Source organism: Caretta caretta, chromosome 3 (genome assembly GCF_965140235.1).
Source record: "Caretta caretta isolate rCarCar2 chromosome 3, rCarCar1.hap1, whole genome shotgun sequence".
NCBI classification, from domain to species: domain Eukaryota; kingdom Metazoa; phylum Chordata; order Testudines; family Cheloniidae; genus Caretta; species Caretta caretta.
In genome coordinates, this window is record NC_134208.1 from 151,637,609 (window position 1) to 151,657,546 (window position 19,938).

The 19,938-nt window shown below is 48.9% G+C and overlaps 1 protein-coding gene across 1 annotated transcript in view; it reads left to right on the plus strand.

Moving 5' to 3' along the window:
* The window catches only part of DNAH8 (dynein axonemal heavy chain 8), a 598,059-nt gene that overhangs the window by 43,588 nt on the left and 534,533 nt on the right, over positions 1-19,938 (plus strand). The window contains exons 6-7 of the mRNA XM_048843472.2: positions 15,280-15,469; positions 15,841-16,004. Of these exons, the coding sequence (XP_048699429.2) occupies positions 15,280-15,469; positions 15,841-16,004 (354 nt within the window). The remainder of the gene's footprint in view (positions 1-15,279; positions 15,470-15,840; positions 16,005-19,938) is intronic.

The following is a 19,938-nucleotide window of genomic DNA, read 5'->3' on the forward strand; positions in this document are numbered from 1 at the left end:
CTGGTACCAACAAAGAATGGCAGTTGGAGACTCATCCTAGATTTGAGGCTACTAATTCCATCACTAGAGCAAGGGGATTGGTTCTCAGCCCTCGACCTTTGGGATACATATTTTCACATAGTGATCCATCCATCCCACAAATGATTCCTATGTTTCACTGTCGGTCAGGACCACTTTCAGTACCGGGTGCTCCGCTTTGGCCTGTCATCTGCCCTGAGGGTCTTTTCGAAAGTCATGTCAGTAGTAGCAGCACAGCACTGCAGGAAATATATTTTAGTATTCCCTTACCTGAACGTCATAGGCAACTTCCAAAGCCATAGATCTCTTCCTCAAATTGGCCCTACAATTCAACATTCAAAAATTCACTTTGACCCCTGTACAAAACTTAGAATTCATAGGGGCTCATCTAAATTAATTAACAGCAAGGGCCTATTTTCCTCTGCACAGGTTTGTGGCCCTTTCCAACATAGCCAGTATAATGCAACTCAGTTCCCAAACTCCAGTCAAGAACTCCCTTTAGAGGCGGCTCAGGCTGTTTATTCACCAAACAGACAGTTAAAATGTGCTTCTTTCCATACCCACCTGAGTAAAACAATCCCTCAACTGCTGGAAAGACTATTGCAGTAGTCCCATTTTCACATCCTCTCCCAGTGGTCATCATAATGACAGATGCCTCTGTGCTAGAGTGGGGAGTCCATCTAGATGCTTTCACAGCCCTGAGCAAGTGGATGTCGCAAGAGACCACGATACATATCAATGTCCTGGAATTCAGAGCAGTCAGATACGCCTGTCTCCAATCTTTACCACTAATCAGGGGCAAACACATACAGATCATGATGGACAACATATTATGCATGTTTTATATTAATTGGCAAGGAGGAGCAAGATCCCTCCCCCTGTCTGCGCAAAGGAGGTCAAGTTTTAAAATTGGTGCATATGCATCCAGGTCATCACCACAGCAGCCTATCTCCTGGAGGTTCAAAATGTGACTGTGGATACACTTAGCAGGCACTTTTTCCAAGACCATGAGAGAGAAATAGACCCTAGGTTATTACACCATATATTCCATCAATGGAGCACCCCTCAGATTTGTTCACCACAGAGTTAAGCAAGAAATGTACCCAGTTTTGCTTGAGAGGCGGACTGGGTCACTGATCCTTGAGGGATGCTATTCACCTTCATTGGTTGTTGGATCTCCTGTATGCATTCCTGCAGACTCCTCTAATAGCCAATGTTCTCCTCAAAATAAAAAGAGACAAAGTCAGAGTCATCTTAATAGTTCTGACCTGGCCCAGGCAAACATGTATTCCTTACTTAATATAATTGGCCGTTTGCTCCGCGATCACTCTTCATGCCGCTCCTCATCTCCTCTCCCAGGAAGGCAGGAAGATCCTTCACTCCAGTTTCGCAGTGTTTTGTCTCAAAGCATGGTTGGTTGATGGTTCATGGGATTAGAGACCACCTGATCAGAGGAAGTAAAAAAAGTACTATTACACAGGTGGAAAGTGTCTATTCGCTGCACATACTCCCAAAAATGGACAAGATTTCTCTTTTGGTGTGACCTCAGATATATTTCACTGATGACCTCTTCACTGCCAGATATACTGGACTATATCCTAATACTAAAAAGTTCTGGACTCTTGCTGAACTCCGTCAGATCCATCAAGCAGCCATCAGGGCTTTCCATTCTCCAATAGAGGGTTATTCCATTTTTGCCCACCCAATGACAGAAATTTCCGAGTTCCCTGAGGAATCTTGATCTGCCAGTCAAGCACCCTACTACTGTTTGGATCCTTAATCTGGTACCTAAATGCCGCATAAGACCACAATTTGAACAGATGACTGCCTGCTCACTGCTCTGTTTATCAATGAAAACGACATTCCTGATCTCCAAGTGATGGCTAAGTAGAGGCATGCCCCTCTTTCACAGTATTTTTTAAGGAGAAGGTCACGCTGTGATCCCATCCAAAATGTTTATACCTAAAATTTCTTCCAGTTCCATATTAACCAACCCATTCACCTGCCGTCCTTCCACCCTAACCTTCCCCTCGATAATCAAGAAGCACAGTTGTACACCCTTGACATCAGAAGAGCCCTGGCCTTCTATCTGGATAGAAAGATCCTGAAATTGTTTGTCTTGCTTGCAGGTAGATTAAAAGTGTCTGTAATCTCTAATCAAAGTCTTTCCAAGGGTATGTCTACACTACGGAATAAGGTCGAATTTATAGAAGTCGGTTTTTTAGAAATCGGTTTTATAAATTCGAGTGTGTGTGTCCCCACAGAAAATGCTCTAAGTGCATTAAGTGCATTAACTCGGCGGAGCGCTTCCACAGTACCGAGGCAAGCGTCGACTTCCGGAGCGTTGCACTGTGGGTAGCTATCCCACAGTTCCCGCAGTCTCCGCTGCCCATTGGAATTCTGGGTTGAGATCCCAATGCCTGATGGGGCTAAAACATTGTCGCGGGTGGTTCTGGGTACATATCGTCAGCCTCCCGTTCCCTCCCTCCCCCCGTGAAAGCAAGGGCAGACAATCATTTCGCGCCTTTTTTCCTGAGTTACCTGTGCAGACGCCATACCATGGCAAGCATGGAGCCCGCTCAGGTAACCGTCACCCTATGTCTCCTGGGTGCTGGCAGACGCGGTACGGCATTGCTACACAGTAGCAGCAACCCCTTGCCTTGTGGCAGCAGACGGTACAGTACGACTGGTAGCCGTCATCGTCATGTCTGAGGTGCTCCTGGTCGCCTCTGTGAGGTCGATCAGGAGCGCCTGGGCAGACATGGGCACAGGGACTAAATTTGGAGTGACTTGACCAGGTCATTCTCTTTAGTCCTGCAGTCAGTCCTATTGAACCGTCTTATGGTGAGCGGGCAGGCGATACGGACTGCTAGCAGTCGTGCTGTACCATCTTCTGCCAGGCAGTCATGAGATGTGGATGGCATGCAGTCCTTCTGCACCGTCTGCTGCCAGCCAAAGATGTAAAAGATAGATGGAGTGGGTCAAAACAAGAAATAGACCAGATTTGTTTTGTACTCATTTGCTTCCCCCCCCTCCCCTGTCTAGGGGACTCATTCTTCTAGATCACACTGCAGTCAAGGTGCAGCGAGGTAAATCTAGCCATGTATCAATCAGAGGCCAGGCTAACCTTCTTGCTCCAATAAGGACAATAACTTAGGTGCACCATTTCTTATTGGAACCCTCTGTGAAGTCCTGCCTGAAATACTCCTTGATGTACAGGCACCCCCTTTGTTGATTTTAGCTCCCTGAAGCCAACCCTGTAAGCGCCCCTCCCAGCGTCAGAGCAATGGCAAACAATCGGGCATCTGAGAGTGCTGTCCAGAGCAGTCACAATGGAGCGCTCTGATGGGGCTAAAACATTGTCGCGGGTGGTTCTGGGTACGTGTCGTCAGGCCCCCGTTCCCTCCCTCCCTCCGTGAAAGCAAGGGCAGACAATCATTTCGCGCCTTTTTTCCTGAGTTACCTGTGCAGACGCCATACCACAGCAAGCATGGAGCCCGCTCAGGTAACCGTCACCCTATGTCTCCTGGGTGCTGGCAGACGCGGTACGGCTTTGCTGCACAGTAGCAGCAACCCCTTGCCTTCTGGCAGCAGACGGTGCAATACGATTGGTCCTCATCGTGTCCGAGGTGCTCCTGGCCGCGTCGGCTGGGAGCGCCTGGGCAGACATGGGCGCAGGGACTAAATTTGGAGTGACTTGACCAGGTCATTCTCTTTAGTCCTGCAGTCAGTCCTATTGAACCGTCTTATGGTGAGCAGGCAGGCGATACGGACTGCTAGCAGTCGTACTGTACCATCTTCTGCCAGGCAGGCAAGAGATGAGGATTGCTAGCAGTCGTATTGCACCATCTTCTGCCAGGCAGGCAAGAGATGGGGATGGCTAGCAGGCGTACTGTACCATCTTCTGCCGAGCAGCCATGAGATGTGGATGGCATGCAGTCCTTCTGCACCGTCTGCTGCCAGCCAAAGATGTAAAAGATAGATGGAGTGGGTCAAAACAAGAAATAGACCAGATTTGTTTTGTACTCATTTGCCTCCTCCCCTGTCTAGGGGACTCATTCCTCTAGGTCACACTGCAGTCACTCACAGAGAAGGTGCAGCGAGGTAAATCTAGCCATGTATCAATCAGAGGCCAGGCTAACCTCCTTGTTCCAATAACAACGATAACTTAGGTGCACCATTTCTTATTGGAACCCTCCGTGCAGTCCTGCCTGAAATACTCCTTGATGTACAGGCACCCCCTTTGTTGATTTTAGCTTCCTGAAGCCAACCCTGTAAGCCGTGTCGTCAGTCGCCCCTCCCTCCGTCAGAGCAACGGCAGACAATCGTTCCGCGCCTTTTTTCTGTGCGGACGCCATACCACGGCAAGCATGGAGCCCGCTCAGCTCACTTTGGCAATTAGGAGCACATTAACCACCACACGCATTATTCAGCAGTATATGCAGCACCAGAACATGGCAACGCGATACCGGGCGAGGAGGCGACGTCAGTGCGGTCCCGTGAGTGATCAGGACATGGACACAGATTTCTCTGAAAGCATGGGCCCTGACAATGCATGCATCATGGTGCTAATGGGGCAGGTTCATGCTGTGGAACGCCGATTCTGGGCTCGGGAAACAAGCACAGACTGGTGGGACCGCATAGTGTTGCAGGTCTGGGACGATTCCCAGTGGCTACGAAACTTTCGCATGCGTAAGGGCACTTTCATGGAACTTTGTGACTTGCTTTCCCCTGTCCTGAAGCGCATGAATACCAAGATGAGAGCAGCCCTCACAGTTGAGAAGCGAGTGGCGATAGCCCTGTGGAAGCTTGCAACGCCAGACAGCTACCGGTCAGTTGGGAATCAATTTGGAGTGGGCAAATCTACTGTGGGGGCTGCTGTGATGCAAGTAGCCCACGCAATCAAAGATCTGCTGATATCAAGGGTAGTGACCCTGGGAAATGTGCAGGTCATAGTGGATGGCTTTGCTGCAATGGGATTCCCTAACTGTGGTGGGGCTATAGATGGAACCCATATCCCTATCTTGGCACCGGAGCACCAAGCCGCCGAGTACATAAACCGCAAGGGGTACTTTTCGATAGTGCTGCAAGCTCTGGTGGATCACAAGGGACGTTTCACCAACATCAACGTGGGATGGCCGGGAAAGGTGCATGATGCTCGCATCTTCAGGAACTCTGGTCTGTTTCAAAAGCTGCAGGAAGGGACTTTATTCCCAGACCAGAAAATAACTGTTGGGGATGTTGAAATGCCTATATGTATCCTTGGGGACCCAGCCTACCCCTTAATGCCATGGCTCATGAAGCCGTACACAGGCAGCCTGGACAGTGGTCAGGAGCTGTTCAACTACAGGCTGAGCAAGTGCAGAATGGTGGTAGAATGTGCATTTGGACGTTTAAAGGCGCGCTGGCGCAGTTTATTGACTCGCTTAGACCTCAGCGAAACCAATATTCCCACTGTTATTACTGCTTGCTGTGTGCTCCACAATATCTGTGAGAGTAAGGGGGAGACGTTTATGGCGGGGTGGGAGGTTGAGGCAAATCGCCTAGCTGCTGGTTACGCGCAGCCAGACACCAGGGCGGTTAGAAGAGCACAGGAGGGCGCGGTACGCATCAGAGAAGCTTTGAAAAACAGTTTTATGACTGGCCAGGCTACGGTGTGAAAGTTCTGTTTGTTTCTCCTTGATGAGCCCCCCCACCCCTTGGTTCACTCTACTTCCCTGTAAGCTAACCACCCTCCCCTCCTCCCTTTAATCATTGCTTGCAGAGCCAATAAAGTCATTGCTGCTTCACAGTCATGCATTCGTTATTCATTCATCACACAAATAGGGGGATGACTACCAAGGTATCCCAGGAGGGGTGGTGGAGGAGGGAAGGAAAATGCCACACAACACTTTAAGCACAGCACTTTAAAATTTATTGAATGACAGCCTTCTTTTTTTTGGGCAATCCTCTGTGGGGGAGTGGCTGGTTGGCCGGAGGCCTCCCCACCGCGTTCTTGGGCGTCTGGGTGTGGAGGCTATGGAACTTGGGGAGGAGGGCGGTTGGTTACAGAGGGGCTGCAGTGGCAGTCTGTGCTCCAGCTGCCTTTGCTGCAGCTCAACCATACACTGGAGCATACTGGTTTGGTCCTGCAGCAGCCTCAGCATTGAATCCTGCCTCCTCTCATCACGCTGCCGCCACCTTTGAGCTTCAGCCCTGTCTTCAGCCCGCCACTTACTCTCTTCAGCCCGCCACTTACTCTCTTCAGCCCGCCACCTCTCCTCCCGGTCATTTTGTGCTTTCCTGCACTCTGACATTATTTGCCTCCACGCATTCGTCTGTGCTCTGTCAGTGTGGGAGGACAGCATGAGCTCGGAGAACATTTCATCGCGAGTGCGTTTTTTTTTCTTTCTAAGCTTCACTAGCCTCTGGGAAGGAGAAGATCCTGTGATCATTGAAACACATGCAGCTGGTGGAGAAAAAAAAAGGGACAGCGGTATTTAAAAAGACACATTTTATAAAACAGTGGCTACACTCTTTCAGGGTAAACCTTGCTGTTAACATTACATACATAGCACATGTGCTTTCGTTACAAGGTCGCATTTTGCCTCCTCCCACCGCGTGATTTTGGTTGAATGCCAGCAAACATACACTGCAATGCTTTGTTCTACAGTGATTCCCCAGTACGTGTTGCTGGCCTGGAGTGGTAAAGTGTCCTACCATGAAGGACGAAATAAGGCTGCCCTCCCCAGAAACCTTTTGCAAAGGCAGAACCGCAAATGCCAGGGCAAAGTAATCCTTTCACATGCTTGCTTTTAAACCATGTATAGCATTTTAAAAGGTACACTCACCAGAGGTCCCTTCTCCGCCTGCTGAGTCCAGGAGGCAGCCTTGGGTGGGTTCGGGGGGTACTGGCTCCAGGTCTAGGGTGAGAAACAGTTCCTGGCTGTCGGGAAAACCGGTTTCTCCGCTTGCTTGCTGTGAGCTATCACCTCCTCATCATCATCTTCTTCGTCCCCAAAACCTACTTCTGTATTGCCTCCATCTCCATTGAAGGAGTCAAACAACACGGCTGGGGTAGTGGTGGCTGAACCCCCTAAAATGGCATGCAGCTCATCATAGAAGCGGCATGTTTGGGGCTCTGACCCAGAGCGGCTGTTCGCCTCTCTGGTTTTCTGGTAGGCTTGCCTCAGCTCCTTCAGTTTCACGCGGCACTGCTTCGGGTCCCTGTTATGGCCTCTGTCCTTCATGCCCTGGGAGATTTTCAGAAAGGTTTTGGCATTTCGAAAACTGGAACGGAGTTCTGATAGCACGGATTCCTCTCCCCAAACAGCGATCAGATCCCGTACCTCCCGTTCAGTCCATGCTGGAGCTCTTTTGCGATTCTGGGACTCCATCATGGTCACCTGTGCTGATGAGCTCTGCATGGTCACCTGCAGCTTGCCACGCTGGCCAAACAGGAAATGAGATTCAAAAGTTCGCAGTTCTTTTCCTGTCTACCTGGCCAGTGCATCTGAGTTGAGAGCGCTGTCCAGAGCGGTCAGAATGGAGCACTCTGGGATAGCTCCCGGAGGCCAATACCATCGAATTGTGTCCACAGTACCCCAAATTCGAGCCGGCAACGTCGATTTAAGCGCTAATCCACTTGTCAGGGGTGGAGTAAGGAAATCGATTTTAAGAGCCCTTTAAGTCGAAATAAAGGGCTTCATTGTGTGGACGGGTGCAGGTTTAAATCGATTTAACGCTGCTAAATTCGACCTAAAGTCCTAGTGTAGACCAGGGCCAAGATGATATCCATCTGCATTAATTCTTGCTATGGGTCTTGTAATATTAAATACCTTTGAACCTATGTATTTACTCTGAGGTCCATTTCCACCTCTACAGCATTTCTCAAAAACATGCCCATTATTGAAATATGTAAGGGCATCTATACATACATTCTCTGAACACTACTGAATAACTCAAGACTTTGCTTCTGATAGAGTGTTCAGCTCGGCTGTGCTTTCTTTAGTACTAGACTCAACTCTGAAGCACCCCCCACCACACACACCTTAAACTAGTGAACTGCTTGGTAGTCACCTAATGTGGAGCACCTATAGGGACACTCCTTGAAGAAGAAATGGTTCTTCTTTGAGTGCTTGTTCATGTCAGTTCCAATCAGGTGTGTGCACGTGCACAGTAGCTGGATGATTTTTCCCCTAGCAGCATCCGTGGGGTTGGCCTGGGCGCCCCCTGGAGTCACGCCTTCTTACCACCAGTGACAGTAGCTGGAACTTCCCCTTGCTCTTGCTTCAGCAAGTGGCTTAGCAGTACTTTTGGTTTTCGCTGTAGATAGTTGTAGTTGGTTGGTGTCAAGGTGCGGGACAAACCCCTGTGGTGCCTCCTACTGGTCTCTTAGGGAATTAGCTCTTCCAGCCTCCGGAGCACCCTCTGCAGGCTGGTGTCCTGCTTGCCACTGCCCCAGTGTCCCTCCTGAACCCCGGTGCCCCTTTTACCCAGGGTGCTGCCCCCTGGCAGTACCCCCACAGATCTCTGGGTCTCCCCTCCCCGGGAACCCCCACCCACTATCCCCACCTCACCTCACTCTTTGGCTACTGCCAGTCACCGTTGAGCCCCTGCTCACTGGGGTGGACTGCAATATATAAGCCAATCATCTCAGGCAAGGGGGGTTTGGACCTGCTGCCTCTGCCTACCCGTGGGCTGCCCTGTTGCAACCCCAGTACCCTGTCTTAGGCCATCTGCCAGGCCTACAGCCTGGGGCTTTTCCAGTCTGGAGCCTCCCAGCTCCTCTGGCCTTCCCCTGCCCTGCTCCACTCCAGGTACCTTGTCAAGCTCCCCAGCAGCCAGGCCCATCTCCCTCCACTGCTAGAGGAGACTCTCTGCTCCTGGCCCACTGCCCTCTTATAAGGGCCAGCTAAGCCCTGATTGGGGCGTGGCCACATCTGAGCCTGCTTCCCCCAATCAGCCTGGGAATTGCTTGCTCCCAGCCACAGCCCTTTCCTGGGCTGCTTTAAGCCGTTTAAGGCTGGAGCAGGTGACCACCCCACTTCAGTTAGTATAGCGTAATTAGTTCACTTAAAAGTTTCAGTTATGAGGGGTTCCACCCCACTTTTCTCGCCTGCTTATTTGTCACCGGGGCATGCCGCAATCCCCAGGCTTCAAGACTTGCCAGGACTGCACGAAGCGCATGCCTAAAAGTGACCCCCACACCTCCTGTTTACAGTGTCTGGGCAAGGGTCGCCAAAAAGACCGCTGCAAGATCTGTTGGGAATTCTGACCAATAACTCTTAAAGCAGTGGCTTAAAATCCTCAGGGAGGCAGTTCTACAACCTCAGTCAGACCTAAGTGCCGGGGATCCCACTCCCAGTACGTCTTCTTCAGTGTGGATCACTCCAGCACTGTCTTCAAGAGATCTGGCATTGAAGAAAGACACTGCCAAGGAGACTCGGCGACATCATGGAGTCTCTCGGGGGCACTCCAGCCTTTGACACTGGTCCCAATTGCCGGCACAGAAGAAGAAGATAGAAAGGGTCAGATGCCTCTCAGACCAGCCAACAGTTGCACCTCAGTCGGGCCACAGTTCCGAGGCTCAGAGGGGGCTACATCAACTCCTGCCTAAGTGAGGCAGTCGAGTCCGGGCCCATCGCACTTGCCGAACCCCTTGGAGCACGTGCCACTCCTGTCCACCCCGGAGGCTTTTGAGGCAGTACAGGACCTGCTGAGACTCATGGCGTCGTTCTTATCCCCGAGGCAGGAGGATGTGCTGGCACTGCAGCCTCCATCCTGGCACCCCGTTCAGTCAAAGGGAAAGCCAGCGATGATGTCATGCCAAACCCCATTACCTGTGCACCCCCAGACACCAGTGCCTCCATCCAGGGAGCGCAGTCAGTTCCCAGGCTCCCGATGCTCTGTATCGAGAGGTGCAGCAACTCCCTGGTCCTCCTATGCTGAAACATCATAAGTGGAGTTGGACTCGTACTGCTCTGACTATAGCAGGAGCAGAAGGTCCAACTCAAGGCACTGGAGGGGATCCTGCCTGATGCAGTGGCCCTCAGAATGGCAGAACATGGCTCCGTGGCCCTTTTGGACTCTGTGGGCTTTCTATCAAGGGCAGGGTTGGAGCCAAGGATCCTGCTCGGGAGCTGCATCAGTGGTGTCCGCAACATTTGTTCCGCCATGACCAGCGACTGAGCAGTTACCTCAGGCGTCAACACTGTTGGCGGCGGCACTGTCACCGACATCGGCATTGACAGCAATGCCGCCCTCAACAACACCTTTGGCACCAGAGGCGTCAGTGGCTCAGACTGCTGCTACGGTGCCGGCTGGGCCTTCGGCACCAACGACGCTGGCTGCGATGGCATTGATGAAGACCCCAGTGCAGATACTACACCAGGCATCTACACAGGCACAGGCATGAGACCCAATGTCAACACCAATACCCGATCCCTTCACGCCACTGGGACTGGGCCAACCGACCAAGGTCCCCCCTGGGTCATGAGATCCCTCGGGTGGGGATGGTAGAGAGCAACCACCTCCTCTGGTGGGTGGCGTCCTCCTCCTCTTCACTAGATGAGGCACTGGCGGGCACTTCCATAGCCCCAGCTCTGGAAGACTCCAAGGTGTTGCAGCAGTTGCTGGTGCCGGGTCATGCAGGGTCTGGACATTAAGGTGGAGGAAGTGGTAGATAATGCACACCCTATGGTTGACATCCTGGCCCCCTCTGGCCCTTCCTGTATCACCTTACCATTTATAAAGACAATTACAGATATGACTAAGACGCTGTGGCAGACCCCAGCCTTGCTGCCACCCACTGCCAAGCATAATGAACACTGGCACTTTGTGCCCTCCAGGAGTTATGAACACCCCCATCCTCACTCTCTGGTGGTGGAAGCTGCTAACCAGTGGAAGAGGCGAGGTATTCAGGGCCCTTCCCCCAAGAATAGGGATGCTAAAAAACTACACCTATTCGGGCGAAAGGTGTACTCAACGGGGAGACTACAACTCCGAATATCTAATCAGCAGGCCATCGTCAGCAGGTACTCCTACAATACCTGCTCGGCGATGGCTAAATTCATGGAGTTGGTCCCCTCAGACTCCTGTGCAGAATTTTCAGCTTTGGTCGAGAAGGGGAGACTGATCTCCAAGGCATCCCTGCAGGCTGCACTTGACAGGGCAGATGCTGCCACCAGGGTTATGGCCACAGGAGTAACTATGAGAAAGGGTTCATGGCTCCAGGTTTCTGGTCTCCTCTATGAGGTCCAGCAGACCATACAAGACCTGCCTTTTGAGCGTGAAACACTTTTTTTTTTTTTTGAGAAAATGGACAAGAGGCTAAACAGCCTAAAGGACTCCAGAGCCACCCTCAGGTCCTGAGCCTCTATACACTGTCAACGCAGCAGAGACACTTCTGTCCTCAGCCTTCTCAGTGGTTCGGTCACCAGAACCGCCAGGTCAGGTCCAGAGGAGAAACAGGACCGGCAGGAGAAGGCCACACCAACCCTTTGGCCAGGGCTCGGGACAACCAAGCCTTCTGAAGGCACGGTCGAGGACTGTGTACCACACCAAAGAGTGGATCCACCTTGCCTTTCCTCTCATCCCGATTATCCCCTTTCTACTGTGCATGGTCCTGTGTCACCTCAGACTGCTGGGTGTTCCACGTGGTAGAGAGGGGATACTCCATCCAATTCTGTGATATCCCACCCTTTCACCCCCCTTCCCTGTCCCTCTTCAGGGACCCGTCTCAAGAGCAACTCCTTATCCAGGAGGTGCAGTCACTCTTGTCTCTAGGGGTAGTGGAGGAGGTTCCTCTGGAGCACAGGTGTAAGGATTTTTATTCCCGGTATTTCCTAATACCGAAAGACAAAGGCAGCCTCAGGCCCATCCTGGACCTGGGAGAACTCAACAAGTTTGTGAAGAAACTCAAGTTTTGCATGATCTTGTTGGCCTCCATCAGCCCCTCACTGGATCCAGCTATGCTGCCCTCGACTTGAAGGATGCTTGCTTTCATATTGCAATCACTTAGCCCCGCAGGAAGTCCTTCAGGTTTGTGGTGAACAATACCCACTACCAATTTACAGTCCTTCTGTTCGGCCTGTCAGCAGCACTTCAAGTCTTCACCAAGTGCATGGCAGTTGTTGCTGCGTTTCTGTGCAGGCACCAGGTATAGGTGTTTTTGTACCTCAACGACTGGCTGATCAAAGGCCACTCCAGGACCCAAGTGGAAACTCAAGTCAAATTCATCAGGGCCACCTTCGACAACCCGGGTCTCCTTCTAAACAAAGCAAAATTGACTCTGTCCCCCGTTCAGAGGATAGAGTTTATGGGGCAGTACTGGACTCGACCCAAGCCAGGGCATACCTGCCGGAAGCGAAGTTCCAGACCCTGGCCGGTATCATTCGAGGTCTCAGACAGTTTCCCACCACCACAGCAATAAGCTGCCTGAAGCTTCTGGGATACATAGCTGCCTGTACCTACGTGGTGCAGCATGCCAGACTCAGGCTCTGACCGCTCCAGTCATTGTTAGCATTGCTGTATCGACCAGCCTGGGACAACTTGGACAGAATCGTGACCCTGCCTTGCCTGGTCCTCGACTCCGTCCTGTGGTGGCTCGACCCCGAGGAGGTGTGATCGGGGTCCCCTTCGCCAGTTCACAGCCGTCTCTTTCGCTAGTGACGGACACATCAGACTTGGGCTGAGGAGCACATCTGGGAGACCGCAGGACAAAGGGTCTCTGGTCTCAGGCAGATCTGGCTCTCCACATCAACATCAGAGAGCTGAGAGAGGTGCACCTGGCTTGCCAGACTTTCTAGGCATACTTAACGGGACAATGTGTATCAGTTATGACAGACAACACCATGGCAATGTTCTATATCAACAAGTGGGGGGGGGCACACTCCTCTCCCCTATGCCAGGAAAACCTCATGCTGTGGAAAGTCTGTGTAGAACATTCAATATGCCTACAAGTGTTGTACCTCCCCAGAGTACAGAACAAGCTGGTGGACCACCTCAGCAGGTCCTTTCACAGCCACAAGTGGTCCCTTCACTCGGACATCACAAATTCATTGTTCCAGAGGAGGGGATTTCCCCAGATAGACCTATTCGCCATGCACCGCAACAGGAAGTGCCAGCAGTTCTGCTCCTTCCAAAATCAGAGCCCGGGCTCCAGCAGATGCAGTGCTCCTCTCATGGGGAGGTAGTCTCCTGTACTCCTTTCCACGCATTCTGCTCATTCACAAGGTACTCAAGATCCAGAGGGAACAAGCTCAGGTCATATTGATAGCTCCAGCCTGGCCCTGCCAGCACTGGTACACATCTCTCCTAGACATATCCGTGGAAGCTCCAGTCGCCCTGCCGCTCTTCCTGGAGCTTCTGACACAGGATCATGGTCGTCTCCAACATCTGAACCTCGGGTTGCTGCACCTCACAGAATAGAAGCTCTGTGGTTGAACCCAGTGGAGCTTTCCTGTTCAGACCAGGTTAGACAAGTCCCTCCTTGGCAGCTGGAAACCCTCTACAAGAACTACCTACCTTGCCAAGTGGAAGAGCTTTTCAATCTGGTCGGCACAGTGCCATTTGTTCCTGACGCTAGCCTCAGTGCCGCTTATTCTGGACTACCTCCTCCATCTGAAGCAGCAAGGGCTTTCAATATCATCAATAAGGGTTCACTTGGCTGCCGTCTTGGCCTTCCACCTGGGCGTGAAGGGCTGCTCTGTCTTCGCTAACCTGATAGTCAGCCGACTTCTAAAAGGTCTCGACAGGCTATACCCTCATGTCTGGCAGCCTGTCCCAGCTTGGGACCACAACCTGATCCTTTCTAGACTCATGGGACCACCCTTTGAACCCTTGGCGTCATGCTCCCTGCTCTACCTCTCTTACAAGGTTGCGTTCCTGGTAGCGGTAACCTCGGCCAGGAGCATGTCTGAACTTAAGGCCCTCACATTAGAGCCCCCTTACACCGTGTTCTATAAGGACAAGGTTCACCTCAGACCTCATCCTGCTTTCCTACCAAAGGTTGTATCACAGTTTCACATCAACCAGGACATCTTTCTCTCGGTATTCTACCCTGAGCTGCATTCCAGGGGCAGAGAGCAGAGACTTCACTCACTGGATGTCCGTAAGATGCTAGCCTTCTACATTGAGAGAACGAAACTGTTCAGAAAATTGGTCCAGTTAGTCATAGCAGTGGCGGACAGAAAGAAAGGTCTGCCTGTGTCGTCACAACGCATTTTGTCATGGAACACGTTCTGTATTCGTGAGTGCTACAACCTGGCTGGGGTTCCTGCACCTCTAATCACTGTGCATTCCACCAGGGCACAGGCTTCATCAACAGCATTCCTGGCTCAGGTTCCCATTCATGGTCCTCCATTCATACTTTCTCCACACACTATGCGATTACCCAGCAGGCCAGAAATGATGTGGCCTTCAGACGAGCAGTGCGCCAATCAGTGGACAACTCTGACCCCGCCTCCTGAACTTGGGCTTGGGAGTCATCTGATTGGAACTGACATGAACAAGCACTTGAAGAAGAAAAAACAGTTACTCGCCTTCTCGTAACTGTTGTTCTTCGAGATGTGTTGTTCGTGTCCATTCCAATACCCACCCTCCTACACCTCTTTCGAAGTTGCTGGAAAGAATGAACTGAGGGGGTGGTGGGTTGAGAGGGCCCTTTATTGGGTGCCATGAAGGGACAACTCCAGCAGGTGCCCAGGCCGACCCCATGGATTCTGCTAGGGGAAAAATCTTCCGGCTACTGTGCATGTGCGTGTGCACACACCTGGTTGGAATGGACATGAACAGCACATCTTGAAGAACAATGGTTACAAGAAGGTTAGTAACCATTTTTTACTCAGTCTGTGCAGTAACTGTGGTTCTTAAACATGTGTGTCCCTACAGTTGCTCCACTATACCTGCCCTCTGCTTCAGAGGTCTCTGTTATGATTCTTCGTGGTTGAGGAGGAACTGAGGGTGGTTGAACTGCGCAGTGCTATATAACAACAGCATGGGGAATGAGGCTGACTAGCATGAATATATGGGCTGAACAGGCATGGCTAAGAGAAATCTCTGAGCAAAGATGCAGGGAGCGATAGTAAATCTAGAGTGGAGCACCCGTAGGGGGACACATCTCAAAGAACCACAGTTTATGCACAGGGTGAGTAAACATTTCTTTTTGTACTCAGAAATATAATGGATCTATATGGAAGATTTGTATGTTCTAAAAATGTGGTCATGTTTTCAGTATAATTGATTGCATTGCTAATAATCATTCTGTTGTTACATTTACAGGACATATACTTTTGTGTACTGGATGCAACGGAAGGACTCTTACGTGGTACTAGGAACGTGCTAGCAAATATTTTTCTACCAGCTATCCTTGCAACAAATAATTGGGGTGCTTTAAGTCAAACCACACAGGGAACAATTGAAAAACAGAGTTTCATAGAAACCATTAATAGATATCTTTCATTTTTAGACGGTAAGAATCAGATTGAGTAAACAATCAGTCCGCTTAAAAATTACTTTTTAAAAACAGTAGAGTTGTTATAAACATGGGAAAACATTTCTTTACTTCTACAAGGAAGAATAAAAAGATAAAAACCTCAAGTATAAAAAACAAATATATTTGTATTTATTACATACTTGACAAACTTCAGTTTTAGTGATATAAAATTTTTAATGTAGGGGTCTAATTAGATTTCAGAAAAGCATGGTCTTTTGTGTGTGAGCCAGTAAAATGGCTATTATATTGCAAGGCTAATTATTGGCTTATATTCCCAAAGTGAAGTGGTTCACCTTGGTAGAAACAACTGCTGGAGTATGTTCTGTATTTTAATTACTTTATTTTAGGTGCTAGAGTAAGCATAGAGGGAACTGTTGAGTTAAAAAAGATGGATCACATTGACTTTTCTAAACTTCAGTCCTTTGAGGAAGTGACAGCAGCAGCTGCTAATTCTGATACAGTTCATCAACTAGAGGAAGTGCTTATGATATGGTATAAACAGATTGAACAAGTAAGTTGATTTAACATTTATATCCCCTGGTATAGAATTAAGGAGGTGTCTGGAGTCCATTTGTACTAAGTGCTATACAAGCACTTGCTATCTTTGTCACAATCTAATTAGAAACAAGAGTTTCTCAACAGTGAGTGTAACAAACCAGTAGAAAGGAGGGGACAGTAGGAAAAGAGAAACAGCAAGGAGGACGTATGTTAACATAGGCCAGCTATGTCTACAGTCGGATGGCTTCAAATCTTTTAATATCTATCTGTCTGATACTAGTAGTGGAAGTGGATGTATTTTTGATAATTTACACCCTAAGGATCTGTCCCCTGATATTTATCTCATCTTACTAATATTTTTATAAATGAGAAATATCAGGGAACAGATCTCTATTTATATAAGATATTGGTAACATAAGATACATATCAGAGGGCACATCCTCTGCTGTTATATATTGTCATTGCTCTGTTGACTTCAGTGGAGCTCTTTTATGATACCAGCTGAAGGTCTTCCCCCTGAAGTCCATATCAGCTATCTACTTAACCGTTATCAGTTGGCAGCTTACTGCAGGTGAAACAGGTATTGCAGCATCATCAAGCTGCAGTGCTTGCAAATTTCCTTGGTACATGAATGCCTAAATCCACCAGATGAGAGGAACCTTTCAAAAAAGTATTACTAATTAAAACAATCTCTTCCTCATTGTTTTCTCTTAAAATAAAAATAAATGATCAGTTATTTTCAAAACTCATAGTCCCTGATTCAGGAAACCACATAAACACGTGCTTTCGTCCCTTCTAATTTAGGACAGCACTTAAGCACTTGTTTAAGACCCATTGACTTCACATCAAACATACGATTAGGTGCTGTCCTGAATAGGGATGCTTTCCTGAATCAGGCCTGTCTGTATGCCATTAGCAGTGTGTGTGGTGTTTTTTTTAGTGTTTGTATTTTTGGAATGTTTGCCTTGGCGCTCTGTGGAATGCCTGATCCGGCCTCTAAAGTAATCATTAGTGTGAAATATAATCTTCAACCTGGCGATGTTTGTGATTCATGCCAGCTGGTAGATGTCTCCATTATGAGAAACCAAATGCATACAAGAAGAGATTTTAGTGTTTCAATTTTAACTTTGGAATTAGAGTATCTGTATAAATAATGCTTAATCTTCAAGTGATTGTCCACATGGATTCACTCTTGATGAACATGTGACCCATGTGTGCAAGATCAAATTTTTTGAATAGAAGTGTCTGTTGGAGCTGTGCCTGTGCCCATTTGCCATCCTGCTTTCTACAGCAGAGGGTATAAAAGGCAGAGTGGCTGCAAACCATGCTGAGTTCCCTTTTACTGCTTCTAGCTACTAGATGAAACCCACAGTATCCACATTCCTTTCTTTGCGAGGAATTAGAAAGTTTTTCAAGTTTAAAGTTTTAGTAGTTAGATTTTCTTTGCTGTTTGACTGGTTTTTGTTTGTTTGTTGTTTGTAATCTTAGTTAGAAGTAGAGGTAGGTTTTCTACTCTGTTCTGGGTCTTTCCTTGGCACATACCTCCCTCTATGAGAGGTTTCTACCTCTCCATGCCCCATGCACATACTCCCACTGAACAGGGGGCTACCCACCTGTGTATAGCTCAAATGGTAGATCCTAAGTTACTGGGCTTCAAGATCTGGCTGTCTTGTGATGCTGCCATCCCAGTCAATGAGGCCATACTTGGTGTGCCATGGCAAGGGACTTGTTCTGGCACACTGTTCTATCTGTAAGTCCTTTTCAAGGAGGACCCAGAAGGCCAAGGGGTGAAGGTGAAGCTGTTCCTACTGGAATGCTTGATGCAAGTGTCCTTTGACTGGGAAGATCCTCAGAGAAAATACTGACACTGGGTCTGCTGCACATGATCAGGACTCCAATTAGCCATAATACCATCCTGAGCTCCTGTTCTGCCTCATGGAAGTCTTCTGCATCAGCCACACTGGAGATGGTACTGGAGTGTAGCCACAGGGAATATCACTCTAATGAGCAGAGCCGGTAACGACTCCCTTGCGGGAACAGGGACAGAAAGCCTCTCCTAAGACTTGGGCATTGAGAGGTCTTAAGGTTGATACCCATACCAAGTCCTTAGTATCCAAACCAAAGTCAGCACCGACTGGCTCCTCTAAACATAAGGACCATGCTGCCACCAGCACAGAAAGAGGCCCCATGATCTTGGCACTGACTGCCACGTTACCAAGCACTTTGGCCCCAAAGACAACACCAAGTACTGTGACTGCAGTGAGGATTCTGTACTACGCATCTGGGCACCAATAGAGATATTAGTGAAGACACAATTCTCCTTCACTGTCACTATTGCAATACACCACACCCAAGAGGAGATGTAAGGTGGTGGTGGTTGGGGAGTCCCTTCTGAGGGGGATGGAGGCATCCATCTGCCAACCTGACTGATGTTTCAGTAAGTGTGCTGCCTGCCTTGAGCACATATCAGAGACATCATAGAGAGGTTGCTGAGGCTTATCCCTTCTCTGACCATTACCCATGCTGCTCATCCATGTGGGTATTCGTGATATTGCTAGGTGTGACCGTGAGCAGATCAGCAGTGACTAGAGGGGTCTGGGAACAAGAGTGAAGGAGTTAGGGGTGTAGGTGGTGTTCTTGTCCATTATCCTGGTTGAAGATATGGGCCTAGGCAGGGGGAGACACATCCTGGAGATGAATGCATGGCTGTGCAGATGGGGTTGATGTTATGGCTTTGGATTTCTGGATCATCAGGATGCTGTTCAAGGAACAAGAATCATCACTTGATCGTTGGCCTGGTTTGTTCATTCCCTTTGAAGCATCTGGCATTGACCACTGTTGGAAGACAGGTTACTGGGTTAGATGGACCATTGGTCTGACTCAATATGGCCATATTCTTATGGGATGCTGTTCCAGGAAGGAGGACTGCTGGGAAGAGATGGGGTCCTCTTGACTAAGAAGGGGAAGAGCCTCTTCTCACACTGACAAGGCAACCTGGTAAAGAGGGCTTTAAACTAGCTTCACAGGGGCAGGTGATGAAAGCCTACAGGTAGGTATAAAAAGGAGAACTTAACAGAGGGCTAGATGTTTGAGGGGGACTGGAAAATTATGATAGTCATGGGAACAGCAAGAGGGAAAACTGAGGGAATCTGTTAACAACTAGATGTCTGCATGCAGATGCAAGGACTATGGGGAATAGAGATGGAGAACTTGAAGTATAGGTAGACAAGCTAAATTATGACTTAACTGGTATTGCTGAGACTTGGTGGGTTAAATCTCATGCCTTGAATATTGGTATAGAGAAGTATAGCTTGTTCAGGACGGACAGATAGCAAAAAAAAGAGGCGATATTGCATTATACATCAAGAATATATACACTTGTTCTTAGGTCCTGAAGGGCGTGGGAGGCAGACCAGTTAAAAATCTGTGTGAAGATAAAAGGGGGGAAAACAGGGTGATGTCATGGTAGGGGTCTACTGTTGACCAGCAAATCAGGAGGAGGAGACATTTGTAGGACAAAGAACAGAAATGTCCAAAACACGAGACCTGTGTTTTAAGAGACTTCAACTACCCAGGCATCTGTAATAAAAATAATACGGCAAGACCCAAAATATCCAGTAAGTTTTTAGAATGTATTTGGGACAACTTCTTATTTAAGAAGGTAGACTGGATAACCAAGGAGGCGGGCTATTTTAGAGTTGAGGAATTTTCTTACAGCCTTACCAATATTGGTCCATGTTAAGAAAATCTAGGGAAAAAGGAGTTCAGGAGTCCTGACAGTTTCTCAAAGAGACAATATTAAAGGCATAATATCCTGATATGAAGGAAAGAGAGGGAGAATAGTAAGAGGCCAATATGACTCTATCTGGAGCTCTTTAATGACCTGAAAATCAAGAAGGCGTCCTACCAAAAGTGGAAACAGACAGATTGCTAAGGAGGAGTACAAG